This window comes from Myxocyprinus asiaticus, chromosome 40 (assembly GCF_019703515.2).
Source record: "Myxocyprinus asiaticus isolate MX2 ecotype Aquarium Trade chromosome 40, UBuf_Myxa_2, whole genome shotgun sequence".
NCBI classification, from domain to species: Eukaryota; Metazoa; Chordata; class Actinopteri; order Cypriniformes; family Catostomidae; genus Myxocyprinus; species Myxocyprinus asiaticus.
This window is the reverse complement of record NC_059383.1, coordinates 17,485,502-17,506,881: the sequence shown is the minus strand read 5'-3', so window position 1 is coordinate 17,506,881 and position 21,380 is coordinate 17,485,502. Positions and strand designations below refer to the sequence as shown.

The window sequence follows — 21,380 nt, the reverse complement described above, 5'->3', positions numbered from 1 at the left end:
ACTCATAAGATATCCTGCCTGGATAAAGATTTTTCCAGTATTTAAACTTACTAGGGCTGAGTATGAATCTGAACATATCACTACGTCCATATGAATGTCTTCCACCCATTGAAGTGCCATTAGAATTCCTATCAATTCTGTGTATATACTGAGGGGCCGTTTACACGGCAAAGTTTTCAACTAAAACGGAAAACTTTTTATACGTTTTGGCTGTTCGTTTACACGACAACGGCGTTTTGGGGCCTGAAAATGCAAACTTTTGAAAACGGGTTTCAAAGTGCAAGTTTTTGAAAAAGATGCCGTTATCATCTCCGTGTAAACATACAAAAACGATGACGTCATGCGCACGCGTATTACGTGTTATATAAAGAACGATGGATTGATAGGCATCAACTTGAGATGTATAATTATCAATATGAATACTGGTGTCTGTGCAAATAACAATAATCAACAATTTATTCATTTGGAGTGTTTTGTATGGAGTGTGAACATTGTACAGTAGGCAGAACCTGCAATTTGAAAATCTTGAAATTAATGTATGGGTTCAGATGGGAAAAATTTTATAATTTATTATTTAATTTTATTTGATGTACCTTTACCCTGCAATTCATTCACCCACCGCTTATGTATATAGCCTATAGACAGAGATGTGATGCCATGTACAGTATTCAATGATATGCTTAGAATATGAAAACTTGAGGCAATGAAAATGCATGTTAGATCCAGTGTACACAAGACCTCTCTCTCCATCAGAAGATATCCATATATCAGAGTTCTGTCTGATATCCAAAACCAGTCAACATCAACAGCTTGTTATGTTAACTTACTCTCCTACCAGCCCAAGAGTCAGCAGGGGGAATACAGAAGAAGGCAGGAGACAAAATGATGGTAAAAATGAGCAGAGTTTATTGAATAATCATGAGAGTTCAGTCTATAGGCATGTGCGCGAGTACTTCAAAACAACGCGCGAGACATTCAAAACTACAATGGCGGACTACAGGACTATGTTTGTGCTGCTCAAGATTTTGAGTTTATTGACGCTTCTTCGGCAAAGTAATTGTAGTAATAAAGCAACCTCATCGTCCATCCAGACAAAGGAAAAACTTTTCCGTTTTTAGTGCATCGTTGTCGTGTAAACGTACCCTGATACATGATCTGATCATCTTTTTACAATACTATATTTAAAGTGAGGAATATAAACAGCTGCTGCCGTTTGTCCATAATCTGGGTTCTTTGAGCCATCTGTATATATTTGAATACTATTGTAATATTCATGTTCCAAATGCTGTTTCACAACTATATCCTTGAAATATTACTTCCCTTTTCATGCATCTTATCTAGCAACTGAAGGTAAATGGCTGGCAGTGGGAAAAGCCAGGGAGGTATTATTGGCACTACCACTGTGGAACTGATATTAATTTTGTCTATTCCTGTGTTCTGAGCTTCTTGTGCATTCCATCCAGAGCTATTTAATTCTGCACTTTCACGTTCCCAACATTTTTCTAGAACCTTTTTAGCTGGGTGCTTTTCATCATGTCCCTTTAATGTACTCCAGTATGTCATTTTTAATTTTAGCCTCCGAATTTACTCCAATTCTCTTACCATGCTGTATCTATTAACAGGTTTATTATTTATACATAGGTTTATTGAAGTACATTTTCTATAACTAGAACTGATGGTGTGGGGTTAAACATTTTAAAGGTGTACTCTGTAATTTTTTGCTCATTAAAAAAGTTTTACTCCTAAAGAAATTAATTGTAATTGTAAAACAAATGTATAAAATCAAGACCACTTGAGATGGAGACACTAGTCATATCAGTAACCTTATAAAAGCTGTTTTATTCTGCATGGAGAGGGTTCCCTTATGGGGACTGCCATGTTAGAATCATATGACCAGCTGGATACAACTTGCTTAATCTCCTTAACCACCTTGTTATTGGTTAGATTAACTCATGGGTTAAATTAATAATAGCTAACTGTAAATAGTGAATTTAATGTCATAAAAGTTAATAAATGTTTATTAAAGATTAATAAAATAACACCACATGCACAGTATATACTGCTTCAGACTGTTTATTGGCAAACCAAATAACAATCCTCTATAGAAGCACACTGTAAAGACTTGCAGTAATGAGGAAGGTAAAAGCAGAATTTCAGTTATGGCATACAGTGCTCATGTTGCAGTCCATCTTGAGTGAACAACAAGGTTCCAGTTAGCTTGAGGCCTCTCTGAAGTGAGTGATCGTGTGCCTTTTACAGGTAAAAAGGAGACACTCCATATCTTGAAAATATTATTTAGTATTTATAGAACATCATACAGTAAAAAGGCACTATGCCTCTATCTGCCTCTGAAATATTAACATATTTACATAAATATAAAACAGAACAAAAATACAAAAGACAAATCTAGTGACCCCTCTCTGTCCACTCCAGTGATGCTCAAATTAGTGCAGCCAAATAGCACACTTTTAATGGTTGCATTAAATTACATTTGAAAGCTTGCAGTGACAATCAAAGGTCACTTTCTTTTAATTTAGCTCTGCTGCAGTAAATGTACTATGTAGCATAACCCTTCTTGATAATCTGTTTTTAATCATCAAAATCATGAACTGAAATCTCATATTTATGCCATCCAGTTAAATCTTCACTGCAGACTATCAACAGACAAGCTTGTTGTTTGACTCTTACTAACAAAAAGCAACTAAGAAAGACACATTAAATGACGTTGTAAGATCTTATATCAAAAAAGCTAAATACTTTGGTCCATTTTTACTGCTTTTCTTTCTTAAGGTTTATAATGTCCATTTTCACACAAGTGATCTTAAAAAAGTAGTCTTATGAAATTCTCTGGCAGTATCTATGTTACATAAGGTGAACTGAGAAATCTAGCTTGTCATTACAGTAACAAACAAAAGGCTTCCTGTGTCACAGTAAAAACTTTTGACACACAAACGTTCCTTAAGTATTTACAAAGAATGGAAATCTGTTCTATGGCGAGACTTCTAAAAGAGATCTGAAATCCCCAGTGAAAATCTCTGATGTTCTCCATATGGTCACCCTCATGGTGATCCTCAACTTCTTTTGGGAACCACTCTGGATCATTCAGTTGTTCAGTTCATGCAGTATAGAGTAAAGGACACTGAAAAGAACTTTGTAGGGCACTGCAGAGAGGTCCACCTCTGTACATTTATATTACAAATCAATGTTAATTTATTTTGGCATTTTTGGCACAGATGTCACTATTTCTTATATTCACAGATTCTTGCACACTCATGTTAGGTCCTGTGGAGCAAAGAAAGAGCGCAAGTTTATGACAGTGAGAAACTGACATTAAACAGAGAGAAAACAATTTAGTTTTCATGCTGTTCAGCTGTACCCTTTCTGTCCATGGTCCTCCTCTATCCAGGCCACAATCTTCCCCTCCCAGCCCGGGACCACTGCGTCATCCTGGAACACCTGAGAGATGCCATTGGTTTCTATTACTCACTGCAGTCATAAAATCTGCCTTTCAAACTGCCAATGCTTTAATTTGTATTACATTTAGAAGCCTAAATAGAGAAAATGTATTTAAATTGATTATGTGGTAGTTCCAATTTCTAAGTACAATATAGTGTTACTAAGGGTTCCCACCTTTTTTGACCAATGATTTTCCATGACTCTTCCAGCCGTTTGTGATTTATGTAAACCAATTTTTAAAAATCATTTTGATTCAGACTGATTCGCTAATGAATCATTCAGACCGATTCGTGAACCATTTTGACCAATTAACAGAAAATAACCTACTTAAAGTTTTATCTGAGTAGCAATACTCAGGTGATGAAATATTTTAGAGCAGAGCATAACAAGAAAAATATATTCAAAACAGAAATTTCCATGACTTTTAAGATTTTATTAATTTTTATGACTTTTTTAGGCCTGAAAAACAAAATTTAAAAATTCCCTGATATTTCCAGGTTTTTCATGACTGTGGGCACCCAGATGTTTCTAACATGTGCATACCTCTTCTTTCACAGTGCCAAACTCTGGATCCAGTGCTTTGAAATGGTATCTATAATTGCCTTCTCGATCTATGGCTGCCTTGAAGTCTTGCAGGGTGACCTCCCCCAGCCTGACAACACATGTTAAATATATGACAACAATGCAAAATAGATGGAATTCTGAATGATACATTATGACTTCTGGTGCATTCACGTCAAGTCAGAATTACAGTTGTGACAAGGAGGGTGTGGCAGAGGGTGAGTGAGGGTGCACGGCCGGTGCTGAGTCAACTTATCAGAGGGAGAGAGAGATAAATGGGAGCCGGAGATACCAGTTCGGGAGAGAGAGAGACACACGCGGCCGCTGTGTGTGTGTGTGTGTGTGTGTGTGTGTGTGAGCGTCTATGTGTTTTATGTTGTTTTAAGTTCATTTAAGTCATTAAAGTTTACATTGACTGTTCTGCCGGCTCCTGCCTCCTCCTTGACCATCCTTACCCGCAACTGTATTCACGAGATTCCAAGTTGTAAACTCAGAATTCTATGAAAGCCTTGTAAAATCAAAGAAAATCACAAGGGAAGTAAAGAAAACCAATATGGCAATGGCATCAACAAGTAAAGGTAGTTAATCATATTTATGTTCAATATGCCATTTTATTATGCCATACAGTTGAAGTCAGAAGTTTACATACACCTCAACCAAATACATTTAAACTCAGTTTTTCACAATTCCTGACATTTAATTGTAGAAAACATTCCCTGTCTTAAGCCCATTATACACTGTAGGATTTTTACAGTCCTTTAAGATTGTTGCTTGTCAGACTGTACAATATGAACACATTGATATCGCCATGGCACACTGTGCGACATTACGTCAGACTGTACGATACACATCGTAGCCAACTGTGGTCCCAATCGTCCCGATCAGTGACCGTGACTCACGTTACGGGAGTGTTGCGGAATAGAAGCGAAACTGCGAGTTTTGCCCGCCCCGGAGGAGCATTTATTTTTCTGAAAGTCAGGACATCAGCATTTCCGTTGCTCCTATCACTCCATCACGAGCATAGGCTAACATATAAACAGAACGATGGATTTTGACAAATAGGCCTATAATAAAGACAGCCTAATCACAAATACAAAAAATTACAGATGTTGAGAATGAACGCAAGTGCGGGTGGTAGCCTACAGTAATAATTAACTACCACAAGCAAATATTCATTGTGGAAATAAAAAGACCTGTGGCCTGAAAAATTACAAACTTTTCCATATGGGAAAACAAAAAAGGACGGTTATAGTACGTCTTTCTCCTCTTTTAGATTAGTAACCTATAGGCCACGCAAAATGTTGAAAATTCATATAGGCTAATAATATATCGTGCTTGCACATTCCCTATGGATAATGCATAAACATGACATCGATTTCTATTATTGTATCCAACTCTATCTGCTGATTTGGATTAAAACATCCCATAAATACTTACCAATATAAATTGTTCAATTTTTTTTATTATTATTATTATTATTATTTTTTTATAAAATTGGTGTGGTGTGAATCTTAACTAGACGTTTACAGATGTTTAAAGTAAATGTATTAAAAGTAAAATAGTAATTAAAATAAAGTTATAAAGAAAATTCATGATAAATGTAAAGAAAAAAAACATGTTAAGAAAATGCAATTTTTTTGTTTTGTTTTGTTTTGTTTTGTAAGCTCTGTACGCTCTGTTATTCAGGGAATAATGCTTTCATATTGCTGAAGTGTTACACTTTTCTCCAAGTATTTTCTGCTTATTTATTTATTAAAACTTTTTATATAAAATTAAAAGAAGAAAAATCATTGAAAGAGCTTGACCAGAGTGATAACTGGGCACAAATGTTGCTATGGTGGTGCAGACGTGGAGCAGGTTTCTTTCCAAGTGAACTGGGGTGCAAGAGAGGAGTGGAATATCTCATCTTGCCGTCGAAATAGCAGTCACACTATACGGCTGCAATGCTAAATTTCTGACACTACCAGCACTTCGTCAGAGGCTAAAGATCATCACAAAGGCTATTAATCGTCTGTTGGTGAACATGTTACACTGAACGTTGTAAGATTGCCGATTTTGCCCTACGGCGACAGAAATCTTTAGGATTCCCCAAATTTGTCTCAGACGGCAGAATCGTGGTCAAAATCATACAGTGTGCACCGGGCTTTAGGTCAGTTAGGATCACTACTTTATTTTAAAAATGTGAAATGTCGGGGTCACGTGACGCCATGCGAGGATCGGACGTGTGAACAGTGAGCTCTGCGCACTTTGCTAGTTTTAATACCTTTACTGATATAAACCGGTGAGATTCGATACACTCTGTTCCATAACTGTTCTAGGAGGACAATATGTCAAAGAATTCAAAAACCTTGGGCTCTGGCGACATTAAAAGATACTTACATGCTCAGGCTGACACCCCTGAGCGGGCCACGGACCGAGGAGTTGATTTGGACGGAGAGTTGCGGGAATTGTGGCGAGAGATGTTGAGCATGTTGGCAATGCTGACGAAGGTTGTCGCTGACTTGGAGAATCTTGCTGTGATACGTCGATCGATCACTGCCATGGAGGCGAAATTTACTGATGTGGTCACAAGAGTGGGGGATGTCGAGAAACGGATCGATTATTTGGAGTCATCGGAGAGGGAATTATCTGCTAATCTGCTAGTGACCAAAGTGGATTTGGAGCGTGTCTGGGAGAAGTTGGAGGATATGGAAAACCTTAGCGGCGGAATAACATCTGTATTGTGGGAGTTCCGGAGGGAGCGGAGGGACAGAATATGGTGTATATCCGCTGAGGTAGACAGGCCCCAATCAATTCTGGCCAAATTTCTTAGATCATTCGATAAAGATCTTGTGTTACGTGAGGTGAGGAGTAAAGGAAGGCTTTCTTGGAAGAACCTCAGCATTTTCTTGTTCCCAGACTTTGTGAACTCGACAAGAGAGAAATGTGATCGATTCAAAGAATGCAAGAAACTTTTACATCAACGGAAGGTCGCTTTTGCACTGATATTCCCGGCCAAATTAAGAATAGATGCTAAGGATGGCCGTAAAAACATTCACATGCCCACAGCAAGCGATGTCCTTCATAAAGTCAATGGAGTGAATGGGTCGTGTTGTGGTGCTCACGTTGTGGCCGAATGGACCGGCTCACTGAATATTCGCTTGACTGTTTGAAGATTCTGTGCACTCTTTTTGCGCCAGTTCCGCCTAGCAGCTGGAGTTTATTTTGTAGAATAACACACCTTCAGGACAGTTTTATGGATGAAGCTACATGCTCTTTGTGTTTATTCTGCCTATTGGCTGGAGTTTGTTTTATAGATTTTCTTTTGCTGTGTAATTCTGTCTCACAAAATGTGTATAGAAACACCGGACTTGAGCAATCTGATGGCAAAGTTGTCGCGGGGTTCTTGTAGGCGTACATGGACTGTTTGAGTTTGGAGGGATGGACGCAAGTTGGTGCTGTCATGCGCAGGGTTAATGCGCATGTTTTTCTTTTTTCTGTTTTTTTTTTTTTTTTTTGTTCTAAGGGATGTTCGGAGTTTGATTGTTACACTAATGTTGGAATGTGGTCTTTTGACACACAACATATTTTTTCTTATATGTCAAAATGTAAAATGTTAATATGAGTGGACTGTCTCTCTCCACGTGGAATGTGAATGGGTTGGGGCACCCCATAAAAAGAAGGAAGGTTATTTCTCTTCTTAAGCATAAGAAATATGATATAGTGTTTCTTCAAGAAACACACCTTTCTCCACAGGAAGCTGAAAAATTTGGAAAGATATGGGATGGGCTTTTTGTTTTTTGTGCTGGCTCGAATAAGAGCAGGGGAGTCATTACACTGATAAGTAAACATCTTCAATTCAAATGTCTCAAACAGAGTAAAGAAAAATTAGGAGTAGTCCCTCATTTCATCTGTCATTGACTGCTCAATCGGAAACATTTTAGTCTCAGATCATGCCCTGGTGTGTTTAGAGGTGTTGCTGCATATGAAGGAAATCATATAGCTGGCACTTTAGTGTATCCCTCTTGCAAAATCCTGAATTCCAACAAATGCTAAAGGCTGAAATCAATGTCTATATGGAGAGCAAATGGTCCTCAGTATCCTCTGAGGGCGTGGCATGGGAGGCACTTAAGGCAGTTCTTAGGGGCCGGATTATACAATATGCCTCATTCACCAAAAAATCCAAAGCACAAGAACTTGTGGAATTGGAAGGGAATTTTAAAAGTGCCGAGGCAGACCTGAAGCGCCGAATGTCGTCTAATGGCCTCAGAGAAATGACCCGACTGAAATACAAATATAATACTATTTTGTTGCGGAAGGTGGAGTTTTGGCTATTCAGGGCAAGACAGTCATACTTTGAGTCAGGGAACAAAGCAGGAAAACTTCTGGCTAGATATATAAAATAGAGAGAGTCTTTTTCTACCATTCCCTCAGTGAAATCTGCTAGTGGTGAAATATTTACCTCGGCCACTGATTTTAATAAGGCTTTTAAAGAATTCTATCTTGATCTTTATAGTTCCACGTCCTTGTCTGCTGATGAAGATATTAGAAACTTTGTGGAACCATTAGAACTACCTAAACTGTAAGCTGAGCAAAATAATTCTCTTGATTCTGAGATAACCTTGGAGGAGCTTGGTGAGGTAATTAAGGCCTTGCCAAAAGGCAAAGCTCTGGGGCCAGACGGCTTTGCCGCTGAATTTTTTAGATCTTACGTTACAGAACTGGCTCCACACTTGCTAGAAGTTTATACGGAATCATTAAACAATGGAAAGCTTCCGCCAACCAAGACACAAGCCCGGATCAGTCTGATTCTTAAAAAAGGCAAAGATCCAAGCAAGTATACAAGTTACCATCCAATTTCCCTGATCCAGCTAGACGTTAAAATATTGTCAAAAATTTTGGCTAACCGATTAATTTATGACATCTCTTATACATATAGATCAAGAGGGTTTATTTGGGGCCGTAGCTCTTCTGATAACATTAGGCGTTTCATCAATATCATGTGGTCATTGGCGAATGATCAGACTCCGGTTGCTGCCATCTCACTTGACACAGAAAAGGTGTTTGATATGGTAGTATGCGATTAACTTTTTCAGATTTTGGAAATGTATGGGTTCGGGAATACTTTTATTGGATGGATTAAGTTACTTTATAGACACCCGGTAGCGGCGGTACAAACAAATGGATTAATTTCAGATTATTTTACTCTGGTTAGGGGCACCTGGCAGGGTTGCCCTCTTTCCCCATTATTGTTCTGTCTTGCCCTGGAACCATTAGCAGCCACGATAAGAAAGGAGGATGATTTTCCAGGGGTGATGGTGGGAGGTGTGTGGCGCTTAAGCTTTTGCTTTACGCAGATAATATTTATTATTTGTCTCCAAACCTACTAAATCTATGCCTTGCCTCCACAGAATTATTAATTCCTTTTCGAAGTTCTCAGGATAGAGTTAATTGGTCTAAATCCAAAGCTTTGGTTCTGACAGCATACTGCCCTGTAATGGCTTTTCAGCCAGGCGCCTTCCAGTGGCCCAAAGAGGGCATTAAGTATTTGTGTATTTTATTTCCAGAAAATGTGTGTGATTTAGTTAATTTTGACCCTTTAATAAAAAGATTTTTGAGCGATGTGGGCAGGTGGGCTTCATTACATTTATCTATGACTGGGAAGGTTAATGTTATTAAAATTAATTGTATTCCAAAATTCAACTACCTGCAACAATCTCTCCCTATAGATGTCCCCCTCTCTTATTTCAAGCAATTTGACAGCATAGCGAAGTCCTTCATGTGGAATGGTAAACATCCCAGATTACACTTCAGTAAGTTACATAGGCCAATTGACAAAGGTGGGCTAGGCCTACCCATGATTTTATGCATTCAGTCTCAGACATTTGGGTCATTGGTTGCTTCCCCTCCCTGGTTTTGTATTGAACAGGAGTTCTTGCCCCTATCTCGTCATTGCAAAGCCTTTCTATCAAACTAACCGGAGAAGTTAAGTTACACCCCGTTATCTCGCATTTGCATGCGGTATGGACAAAAGTGTCCAGAATGCTTAATTTAGACATTTATTTAAATGTTGCCTCGAGCATATGGCTGAAACCAAAAAAGTCCCCTTTCTGCTGGACAGAGTGGATTGTGGGATTAAATTCTTTAGATATTTACAACTGTGCCACCTGCTCTGCACTATTTTTGGGAGTAGTATACAACCCACTAAAGCAGCAGACACTCTGGGAGTGGTGATTACTGCCTTTGGAAAAGGTCATGAGGCATCAGTGTATTACTCTCTGCTAATTCAGAGTCTGGGGGACGGAGCTTCAACTTCTCACAAGAGATTATGGGAGAAAGATTTAAACTTGGTAATGGAGGAGGGAGTGTGGGCTGGAATTCTAAAAAAAATGTAAGTCTACATCTAGAGGGGCCTGGGTAGCTCAGTGGTAAAATACGCTGGCTACCACCCCTGGAGTTCACTAGTTCGCTAGTTCGAATCCCAGGGCGTGCTGAGTGACTCCAGCCAGGTCTCCTAAGCAACCAAATTGGCCCGGTTGCTAGGGAGGGTAGAGTCACATGGGGTAATCTCCTCGTGGTCACTATAATGTGGTTTGTTCTCGGTGGGGCACATGGTGAATTGAGCGTGGTTGCCGCGGTGGATGGCGTGAAGCCTGGAATTGGGCATTCCAAATTGGGAGAAAAAGGAAAAAAAAAAAAAAAAAAGTCTACATCTAGAGATACAAGGGTGCCTTATGCAATTTAAGATTTTACATCGATTCTATTGGACCCCCTCTAGATTGTATAGGCTTGGTTTAAAGAGATGCCCACCTGCTGGCAATGCCAATCAGAAGATGGGAACACAACACATGTTTTTTGGTGGTGTGTTAAGATTCAAGAATTTTGGTTGAGGGTTCAGAGTTTAATGTGTGAAGTACTGGGAACTCAAATTTCATTTTGCCCCAGACTCTGTATTTTAGGTGATGGGACGGTCATTAATATAGGGGATAAATACATAAAAAATTGGGTCCTAGCCAGTGTTATGATTGGCAGACAAATTATTCCAAGTGCCACCCTCGTTTCGAGAGTGGCACACAGAGATGGGCAAATTGTTTAACTTGGGTTAAATGTTTTGGGTAGCCTTCCACAAGCTTCTCACAATAGGTTGCTGGAATTTTGGCCCATTTCTCCAGACAGAACTGGTGTAACTGAGTCAGGTTTGTTGGCCTCCTTGCTTGCACACGCTTTTTCAGTTCTGCCCACAAATTTTCTATCAGACTGAAGTCAGGTCTTTGTGATGGCCACTCCAATACCTTGAATTTGTTGTCCTTATGCCATTTTCCCACAACTTTGGAGGTATGCTTGGGGTCATTGTCCATTTAGAAGACCCATTTGCGTCGAGCTTTAACTTCATGGCTGATGTCTTGAGATGTTGCTTCAATATATCCACATGATTTTCCTTCTTCATGAAGCCATCTATTTTGTGAAGTGCACCAGTCCCTCCTGCAGCAAAGCACCCCCACAACATGATGCTGTCACCATGCTTCATGGTTGGGATGGTGTTCTATGGCTTGCAAGCCTCACTCTTTTTCCTCCAAACATAATGATGGTCATTATGGCCAAAAAGTTACATTTTTGTTTCATCAGACCAGAGGAAATTTCTCCAAAAAGTAAGATATTTGTCAACATGTGCACATGCAAACTGTAGTCTGGCTTTTTTATGGTGGATTTGGAGCACTGGCTTCTTCCTTGCTGAGCAGCCTTTCAGGTTATGTCTATATAGGACTTGTTTTTCTGTGGATATAGATACTTGTCTACATGTTTCCTCCAGCATCTTCACAAGGTCCTTTGCTGTTGTTCTGAGATTGATTGGCACTTTTCGCCCCAAACTACGTTCATCTCTATGAGACAGAATGTGTCTCCTTCCTGAGCAGTATGATGGCTGCATGGTCCCATGGTGTTTATACTTGCGTACTATTGTTTGTACAGATGAATGTGGTACCTTCAGGCATTATGAAATTCCACCCAAGGATGAAGCAAACTTGTGGAGGTCCACAATTTTTTTTCTGAGGTGCTGGCTGATTTTTTTATTTTTATTTCCCCATGATGTCAAGTAAAGAGGCACTGAGTTTGAAGGTAGGCCTTAAAATACATCCACAGGTACACCTCCAATTAAGTACACCTCCTATCAGAAGCTGATTGGCTAATTGTCTAAAGGCTTGACATAATTTTCTGGAATTTTCCAAGCTGCTCAAAGGCACAGTTAACTTAGAGAATGTAAACTTCAAACCCACTGGAATTGTGGTATAGTCAATTAAAAGTGAAACAATCTGTCTGTAAACAATTGTCTGAAAAATTACGCATGTCACGCACAAAGTAGATGTCCTAAATGACTTGCCAAAATTATAGTTTGCCAGTATGAAATCTGTGGAGTGGTCAACAAAATGAGTTTTAGTGACTTCAATCTATGTGTATGTAAACTTCTGACATCAACTGTAGATACATGGAGCGCTTTCTTTGTTCTTAACCATTTTGCAACAACGTATGGAGGAGAATTAATGCAGTGATAAATATTTTTTTCTGTTAACAATAACATCGTCATTTTAGCGTAATGTGTTGCCACTGAAACGAATAACTTCTGCGATCCCAGGACATGAACAGCTCAGAGCAGAATCTCAGAGCTGCCATCTCATAATTATAGAAATTCCGACACAATGTGAAAGCAGCATTAATACCTAACCTGTTTTTTACACTATTAACATGTAAAAAACAGTGAGCGATTTTGGCTCACTTCTTGGGAATGTTGATCATGAATGGTGTGAGTGAGCTGTCAGTAAAGTACAAGACTTTGGTGCAGGCTGAAGAGTTTAGTGCAGGACTGCTGTGAGAAGGAGCCATTTCTGTAATAGAGCAGAGGAACTCAATAAACTTCACTTCTATAGTGTTTTAAATGAGCAGGAATGTACATACAAAGAAACGTCACATATGCAAGACATAACTGATTTTAATAAGACAGTTTTAATTACTATTTCATTCAAAGAAATAGTTCACCCAAAAATTTGATCAGATTACATTAGATTAAAAACTTTTATTGCCACACAGCTGGGCCGGTGGAAACTGTTGTAGGTACAATGCAACATAAGAAACAGCGTGTGAAGGTGCTGTGTGAATTTGTGCAATACAGTCGAATATACATTAAACAGTACAACACGAAACATAGTAGCGGAGCATGTACCCGAGCGTGCCTTCCCGCCACCATTTTTCTGAAATGAAAACTGTCATAATTTACTCACCCTTATGTTGTTCCAATCCTGTATTACTTTATGTGGTAAACAAAAGGAGAAATTCTAATGAATATTCCAGTCCATCTTTTCAATACAATACCAGTATTTTTTTTTTAATTGTCACTAAAAAATTACTTGAATATTAGGTTGTTTCTTACCAAAATCTAACGTATGCCTTCAGAAGACTTGGAATATGATGTAGGAGTTGCATGGACTACTTTTATGATACTTTTGGGTCCTTTTTAAGCTTTAAAGTGAGTCACTATCAACTGCCATTGTATTAAAAAGGCAGACTAGGATACTTATAATTTCTCCTTTGGTGTTCCACAGAAGAAATTCATAGGGGTTTGGGACAACATGAAGATGAATACATTTTGACACAACTTTCATACTTGGGTGAACTATCCCTTTAAACTGCTATTATCAGTTGTTATAAAGAAACGGACTCCAACACTGTACAAGGTTGGAGACCCCTGTTATACAGTTTGAGAAGAGTGCTTACTTGAAGTAGGAGGCCAGGAGTCTGAATGAATGGCTTTGTGTCCTGGTGATTTGCCTCTAGTCTACAAAAAAAAAAAAAAAAAATTTGAAACAATGTAGATCAAGTTCAAATCCTACAGCAAACCTGCTATGTGTTTTAAAGAATGAACATTCCCCATACCCTCCGCTCCTTTTTGTGGCGTGTTGTTTCCAGGTCATAAAGTCGATCCATCAGGCTGGCCACACCTTGCTCTAAGGTGTCCAGAGTGTGATGCCGAGGGTCGTGACCTCCAAAACTGTTTCTCAGACTACGCAGAGTATCTCTTACTAACTGCAGCTCCTCGGCCTACCAGAGACGCAATAATGTCATTTTCATTAAACATCTTAAAAGATACATTTATGATCCATAAGTCTGGGCTTCTGTAACAGAAACATTTTTATTTACCCCATGGTGTGTTTTGGATGTTGTAACTGGTGGATGTGAGAAACCGTTATTTTGTGAGCCAGGACGCTGAAACAGAGGACAAATTGAGTTTCTAATCGAAACTTTAAAGAAAAATGCAACTGGTAGGGCTATAAAGACTAAACAAGTAAAAACAAACATCATGTGATGTTACTTCCTCCGTCTCATGGTTCATTAGCTCTTTGACAATAGTCTCCTTGTGCTCTAGCTCCCTCTGTATGCAAGCCTGAAGAACACAGAGAATGATACAACAGGTGCTCCAATTGTTCGAATTGTTTTAGATACATAATGAGGATGGATTAATTATGTCAACACGGCATAGCAAAAATATTTATGATATTATTTTGATCCTTATAAGCGGCTCAAGGGATTCATGGAACTCGTCCGCTGATTTAGGAAGCAAATAACTTCTTTTCTACATTTCCATGGCCAGCATGCATTTCTTTTTTGCAGCTGGTATGACAGTTGAGTCAGCTCACTCTGTTTGATGTATACCTGCTGGCTGCTGCTGTCGGTCAGCTTGCGAAATGACTCATCGAGCTTCAGCTGTTGTTGTTGTAGAAGTCTATCCTTCTGACACAGCTCTTTCTGTATAACACAAAGATAGTGCTGACTTAGAACATACATTAATTAGTTTAAATTAGGGCAGTGTAAATGACTCGTCCAGCACCACACAATAACACTGACTCAATGGTGTGAGTTGGGGGCAGGACTATCTGTTTGTTTGACCAATGGAAGACAGGGGGGCATATTCGTAAAGCTGCTTGAAAACCATATTTATTTTTATAATTCCATTTGGTGGTGCTAGTGGCGCAGAAATTACACACTTCAGCTAAAACTACATTAACAATTTGACATTGTAACTGTTTTATTCTGCTGAATCATCTGTGTGATTCCTCAAAACACATCTGGAGCTGACTGGAACAGGAGTAAAGCATTTATGCAGATGATATCATCACCATTAGGAATATAGAATATAATCTCTTTTTACTGCCACATAACAAGGGCAGATGGAATTTTATGCTCCAACACACAATATCGCCATTGAAGGATAGCTCATGAATCACCCTTCGGAGATCAAACCAGCAACTTTCCAGCCCTGAGCTTTATCTACCACACCACTGATGACAGAAGACTTATAAGACTTGCCTTGTATTCACTGAGAAGTCTGTTCCTCTCCTCCAGCTTTCTCTGTAACTCCGCCTTAGAACATATAAACAGGTTATCGATGACTAATGGTCACAGGCATTGCATTATGAAAGTGAATAAAACACGCAAGACAATACACTGTATCTCAGGTTCATATACTCACATTCTGTCCCGCCAGCTCGTCTTTGGTCATGTTGGAGCGCAGGAGTTCTTGTTTGAGCTGCAGAACTGAGGCTTCCTGTACAGCCATTCGCTGCTGAAGTGCATCCTGATGATACACGACATATAATTATTCTAAACTCACATATCTAACATTCTCAGCTATATATCAGCCCAAGACATACAAAGTAAGTGGACCTTTATTGAATCCTTCATAATGTAAGAGTCTTTTTTCATTTGCACGAGTATGAAGACACTCACTTTGACTCCTTGCAGGTTACGTGCCTCCTGTTTGAACCTCAACATCTCCCTCTGCATGAAAATGTAATATAAATTACTAAGTAAAACAATAATCCAAACACTACTCATCACAGACTAGTTGGCAAAACTGATTAAAAGGGCTTGACAGTATCAGTACATCAATAATTAACCACATTATTTATTCTGGCAAACAAACAGAATCTAACAAAAAATATTAAGGAGATTATGTTTTAGGCTGCTGGGTATTTGTCAAAGTTACAACCGAAATTGAGTCTCTAAAAAACTATGATCTGTCCTGTGACAGATTTTTTTCTCATAAATACTCGGTTTCAGTGTGGACTTTGAAGTTAATGCAATTTTCACACTTAATTTTCACTGAATCTAAGGACTTCTGAAGCAATTTCTCATACATTTTTCTTAGTTTGACCACAAATAATAATAATAATAATTAAGGAGTTTAACCCTCCTATAGTATTCGGTTGACCTAATTTGACCTAAATAAATTTTCCTTATTTAATGAAAATTATTTCCTTTATCTGAGCAGTACAAGACTTTGTGACTTTTCCTAATTTGCCATCTGAACAAAAATAAATAAATAAATCATTCGATAAGTCTAAGTGGTCGTAAAAAAACCCCAACACCTTTGGTATTGACCGACCATTGAAAATGAATGGGAAAAATACAATCAATTAATCAGCCACAATGTTGAAAAAAACAAAAAACAGACAGACACTACAGGGTGAGACTCTAAAACATCCTCAGTGCAAAACATACACACCCACTCACACCCACAAAAAAGAACTGGTGAGACTATAATAGAGATTTTAAAATGCTAAAATTTGACAAATAATAGTTTGATAATGTCTAAATATATATCCAAATACAAATCTTGTGATAAAATATAAAATTAGGTTACAGCAAGCCATCAGACTACACAGTAGGTGGCTACAGCCATCTACTGGCTGTTCCTGGCAGACATGGTTTTCAAGTCATGTTGTTTATATTTTGTTCACCAGATGGAAGCAATCTGCCTCCAATTTAGGTCACAATTTTATATTGTCTTTTCAAAAATGTGCTTATTTGTATATGCAAATTAGTGCCCGACTGATATCCGTATCGCCGTATATGTTTACCGATATGCGCAGATATGAAAACTTTTTTTCAGAACATATAATGCAGAAAACAATGCTTTAGAATTGGTGTCATTACGTAGTTTGTCCAGCAGAGCGCGCTCCGACTCCATTGTTTACAGAGCTGACTCTGACGGTGGCTCTGTAGACAGGGTGGAGTTAAGCGGTGTGAAGTTAAGTGGTGTCTTTTCGGTAAGCTGCTAACTAGTTTGTGAAATACATACTGGAAAGTTAATAAACAATGACCCCATCATTTTCCCTTTTCAATACAACTCATATAAAGTTAACACTGTCCCTGTCAACCATGTCACTCATGTTTATCACATATGTTTGCCAGCTATAGTTTGTCAGTGCAATAAGTAATGTAGCAGGTAAACAGGTAAACATCAGAGCATCTCTTTACAGTTCAGCAGACAACAGTGCGGTGGTGGATTGTGTCTGTTGAGTGTTGATTTCACGCTATGTTTTTACCTAGTTGGTGAGACGCAATGCTGGTCCATCTTTTACTCTCCGTGACAACGAGCTCATAACTAACTAGCTAATCACGTAGCTACTTTCATTGCTTGTAAGCTGAGTGGAAGCTAATGTGTAAACATGTATTCACCAAACTGTTTGGAAACAATTCCAGTCGTTGCATTTATAAAATGTAATATTTAAAAGTCTGTTTTTCCACCATTGAAAGTTCCCCTGAACTTGTATATCAGAGTACAGTGTAACACTGCTGCCGCTGTTTATCTCTTGTCTCAGCAGGTGTAAATGCTTCTTGTTTTACAACCTGCCAATAATTGACTGGCAGTATTAATATAGTCAGCATTTGACTGATACTAAACATACAGTACTGATGTTTATTTAGCTATTTATTTTATTTTTATTTATTCTTTATTTTAATGGTCAGCATTTGACTGATACTAAACAGTACTGATGTTTATTTAGCTATTTATTGTATTTTTATTTATTCTTTATTTTCTCAGTGTTCATTTCTTGAATTTGTTGACAATGTAGAATAATAATGTCAAATATTCTTTGATAAAAATATTTGTTTATAAAACAGCCTTCCGAGTACCTTTGCATAGTCATATCGGTGCAAAATCGGTGAACAATCCACATAGAAAAGGTCTGTTTTCATTCCAGCTCAAAAATTAACTATATCAGCCACCATATCTGTAATCGGTGAATTTCCCCCCTTTAAAATCGGTATCGTTCTCAAAAATCCCATATCGGGATTATAACAACACATTATTTGGTGTTTTACCTTGTGAATTACATTTTCCTTTTTTAATATACACTCATTTCAAATCAGATTGGGACAGAAAAAAGCTGGGACAGTCGAGTGTTTATCACTGTGTAACATCACCATTTCTTCTAATAATACTTATTAGGCATTTGGGCACTGAAGACACAAGTTTGTTAACTGTAGCAAGTGGAATTTTCCCATATTTATCCATTATTCAGGTCTTCAGCTGCGCAATTGTACGGGGCTTTCATTGCCGTATTGTACGTTTCATAATGTGCCACACATTCTCAAATGGAGACAGGACTGCACGCAGGACAACCTATCACCCGCACTCTCTGCTTATGCAGTCATGCACTTGTAATCTATGTAGTTTGAAGTATTAGCCTTTTCCATATTGTCCCATTGAAATTTGGACTGTACATTAAAACAGTCCAGAGATAGAAAAATATTACATATGAGTATGTCACACTTAAATGCTATCATAATTAACTGTACAAAACTTACTGAAGCAGCCCAGTTTTAAAATAATGCTGTAAAAGAAGACCCACCTTCAAATCCTGGCTCTCCTCCATGCTTTGGTCCAGACGACTTCGGATTACAACCTGTAGCACAACAACAGAAGATGTTCACCGCTTTAGACAAAAACCACCTTAAAAAAAGCACACATATAAAACTGAGCAAACAGAGGGGCAGGTCTGGAAAAAAGACTTAAAGAAAAGTACAAAAATCGTGGAAGAGAGAAAGAGACACTGTACGAGAGAAGAGTGTTTCAGGAGAGAGGGAGGAAAATGGATACCTGTGTCTCTCTCACAAACAAAGCAAAGTTCACCACGAGAGAAACCAGATCTGCCCTTACAGAGCTAAGTGAAAGAGAGTGAAAGAGCAGGAGTGAGAGAGAGATGGGGGGTGGGAGGGGCATAGGAAGTCACATATTATCAAGAGGGAGGGAAACATTCAAAGTAATTTTGCAGGATATGGAAGAGAAGGGGTCATATTGGGGTAAAACAGTATCAGGAAAAGGGAAAGAGTGAGAAATATAAAGAAACACACCAATTGCTGCTCAGCATTTTCCACTCCCTCACCCAGACTGAGTGACACCTCCTGTTCATCCTCAGGTAATGAACCATGGAGAAGGAGAGCCTATGAAGCACCCAAAACACACCTGTTACCAGCTGCTACTTCCTGAGTCTACAGATCTAAGCCAATCTAGTGCACATAAACTATGTGCCATGCTATGTACGCCATTGCTTATTTGCTTGGATAATGTCTATAAATGATCAAATTAGTGTGTGACGAGGAGGAGGGCATGACCAGGCCGTGAGGGTGCACAGTCGACGCGGAATTAGATGATCAGCATGAGAGCGAGATAAAGGGACGCCAGTTCAGGAGAGAGATGCACGTGGCCGCACTGCATGTGTGTTAGTCATGTTTGTTTTATGTTGTTTTAAGTTGAGTTTTGACATTAAACTCCGCCAAAGGAGCAGCCGCCTGCCTGGGGACGGAGGGGTCGCTGCTGGCCGCCGAGAACCGGAGGAACCGCTGCCGTCCGCCGAGAAGGGGAGGAGCGGTTCCGTCCACCAGGGGTCGGAGGGCTCGCTGCCATCCACCGGGGGAGGAGTGAGCTGTCATCCGCCAGAGAGGAGGAGCGGTTGAGGACCGGGCGACCGCGTGTCCGGGGACCAAGTTTTTCTCTCTCTCTCCTCTCTCTGTGTCTCCCCCTCACCCTTTCCCTCTCCCCACGCCTCTCCTCGTCTCTCCCCCAGGTTCCCAGGAGGCAGGGTGGACCACCGGCTGACAGAACAGCCAGAAGGGCAGCATCTCCCCTCCAGAGATGGGTGGGGGAATAAGTCAGTCCGGTGGTGTCCAGGTCTGAATCTGAATGCATGTGTGTTCATCATGTTTGTTTTATGTTGTTTTAAATTGAGTTTTGACATTAAACATTATGTTGACTGCTCAGCCGGTTCCCACCTCCTCCTTGCCTGTCCTTTAACTGTTACATAGTGATGTACCAATTCAGATGATTGCCTGATAAAAACAATTATCTGCGCTATAGGACATGCCGATGATCAGGGCTGATTATTTCCTGTCAATCAAAGGGTCCGTTATAACATGTTGGACAATTATCCTAGAACTCAAGCTGTGTGTGAAATAAATGTTTTGTGTGGAATGACTTTAAATTGGGTGACAATGATAGCAGAGTTGTAATTTGTAAGCTTTGCAAAACTAGAATTTCACGTGGTGGAACTACCTTTAAAACTTTTTAACTAATCTGATTACTCAAATGGATTTAACCACTGGAGTCGTATGGATTACATTTAAGCTGCTTTTTTGTGCTTTTTAGAGCTTCAAATTTCTGGCCACCATTCACTTGCATTGTGAGGAGATATTCTTCTCAAAAATTTAGTTTGTGTTCTGCAGAACACAGAAAGTCATACATTTCTGTAATGGCTTGAGGGTGAATAAATGATGAGAGAATTTTCATTTTTGGGTGAACTATTCCTTTCAAGCTTCATACAGCAAGGAATACAACAAGCTTGCTAAACCTAAGCAGAAGCTGCTTCAGCTAAAGAGGGACAAGCTTCATCATTCAGAATTCAGTTAATGTGAGTTAAGAATGTGCTTTTTGTTTCAATGTTTTGTTTATAACAGAGACATTTCAAGTTGATCTCTTAGAACTGCATTTCCCCCTACTGTCATAATCAGGTCTCCAGGATCTAGTTTTCATAACACTTAAAAGTGATATAAACTAGATTTGTAGATAATATGATGTAAGCTACTCTCACCTGTAGGCTGGACACCATTTTCCGCGCATCCTTCATCTCTCTCTCCAGCTGCTCTTGGTGCTCATATAGATTGTCCTCCCACCTGCAGCCCCCTAGACTATCATGTCCTGAGAAGATTGCTTGGTCACATAGGGCCGATTTCACTGCATCCTCTAATGATGAAGAGAGATCATGGTTGCTGTACCAATACATGAACAAGACCTCCAATGTCCAAATCCTGGATCAATACCTGACTTATTGGTTTTCTCTCCAGACAGGCTGTCTAGGAGACCTGCCTTCACCTCTGACAGGCTGATGGAGTCTTTAGGAGTGTGAGTGGGGCTTGGCGAACTGAGGCTGTAGAAACAGAGAGATATAGTTACTGATGTACGCCTAACTTTTAGACTTATATAATTACTAATCAGTGGTGAATTCTCAAGGCCAGCAAAGACTTCTCTGCTGGCCTAACATATCTAATAAATA

The 21,380-nt window shown here is 39.2% G+C and overlaps 1 protein-coding gene across 1 annotated transcript in view; it reads right to left on the bottom strand.

Moving 5' to 3' along the window:
• Nucleotides 1-2,063: 2,063 nt before the first annotated feature.
• The window catches only part of LOC127431099 (dixin-A-like), a 51,477-nt gene continuing 32,160 nt past the window's right edge, over nt 2,064-21,380 (bottom strand). Inside the window, exons 6-21 of the mRNA XM_051681355.1 lie at nt 21,148-21,254; nt 20,919-21,070; nt 19,186-19,275; nt 18,684-18,737; nt 15,772-15,822; nt 15,515-15,619; nt 15,352-15,405; nt 14,698-14,790; nt 14,357-14,428; nt 14,185-14,250; nt 13,921-14,085; nt 13,762-13,822; nt 12,767-12,875; nt 4,000-4,108; nt 3,377-3,456; nt 2,064-3,282 (exon numbers count right to left, since the gene is read on the bottom strand). Of these exons, the coding sequence (XP_051537315.1) occupies nt 3,276-3,282; nt 3,377-3,456; nt 4,000-4,108; nt 12,767-12,875; nt 13,762-13,822; nt 13,921-14,085; nt 14,185-14,250; nt 14,357-14,428; nt 14,698-14,790; nt 15,352-15,405; nt 15,515-15,619; nt 15,772-15,822; nt 18,684-18,737; nt 19,186-19,275; nt 20,919-21,070; nt 21,148-21,254 (1,375 nt within the window). The 3' untranslated portion in view covers nt 2,064-3,275. The remainder of the gene's footprint in view (nt 3,283-3,376; nt 3,457-3,999; nt 4,109-12,766; nt 12,876-13,761; nt 13,823-13,920; nt 14,086-14,184; nt 14,251-14,356; nt 14,429-14,697; nt 14,791-15,351; nt 15,406-15,514; nt 15,620-15,771; nt 15,823-18,683; nt 18,738-19,185; nt 19,276-20,918; nt 21,071-21,147; nt 21,255-21,380) is intronic.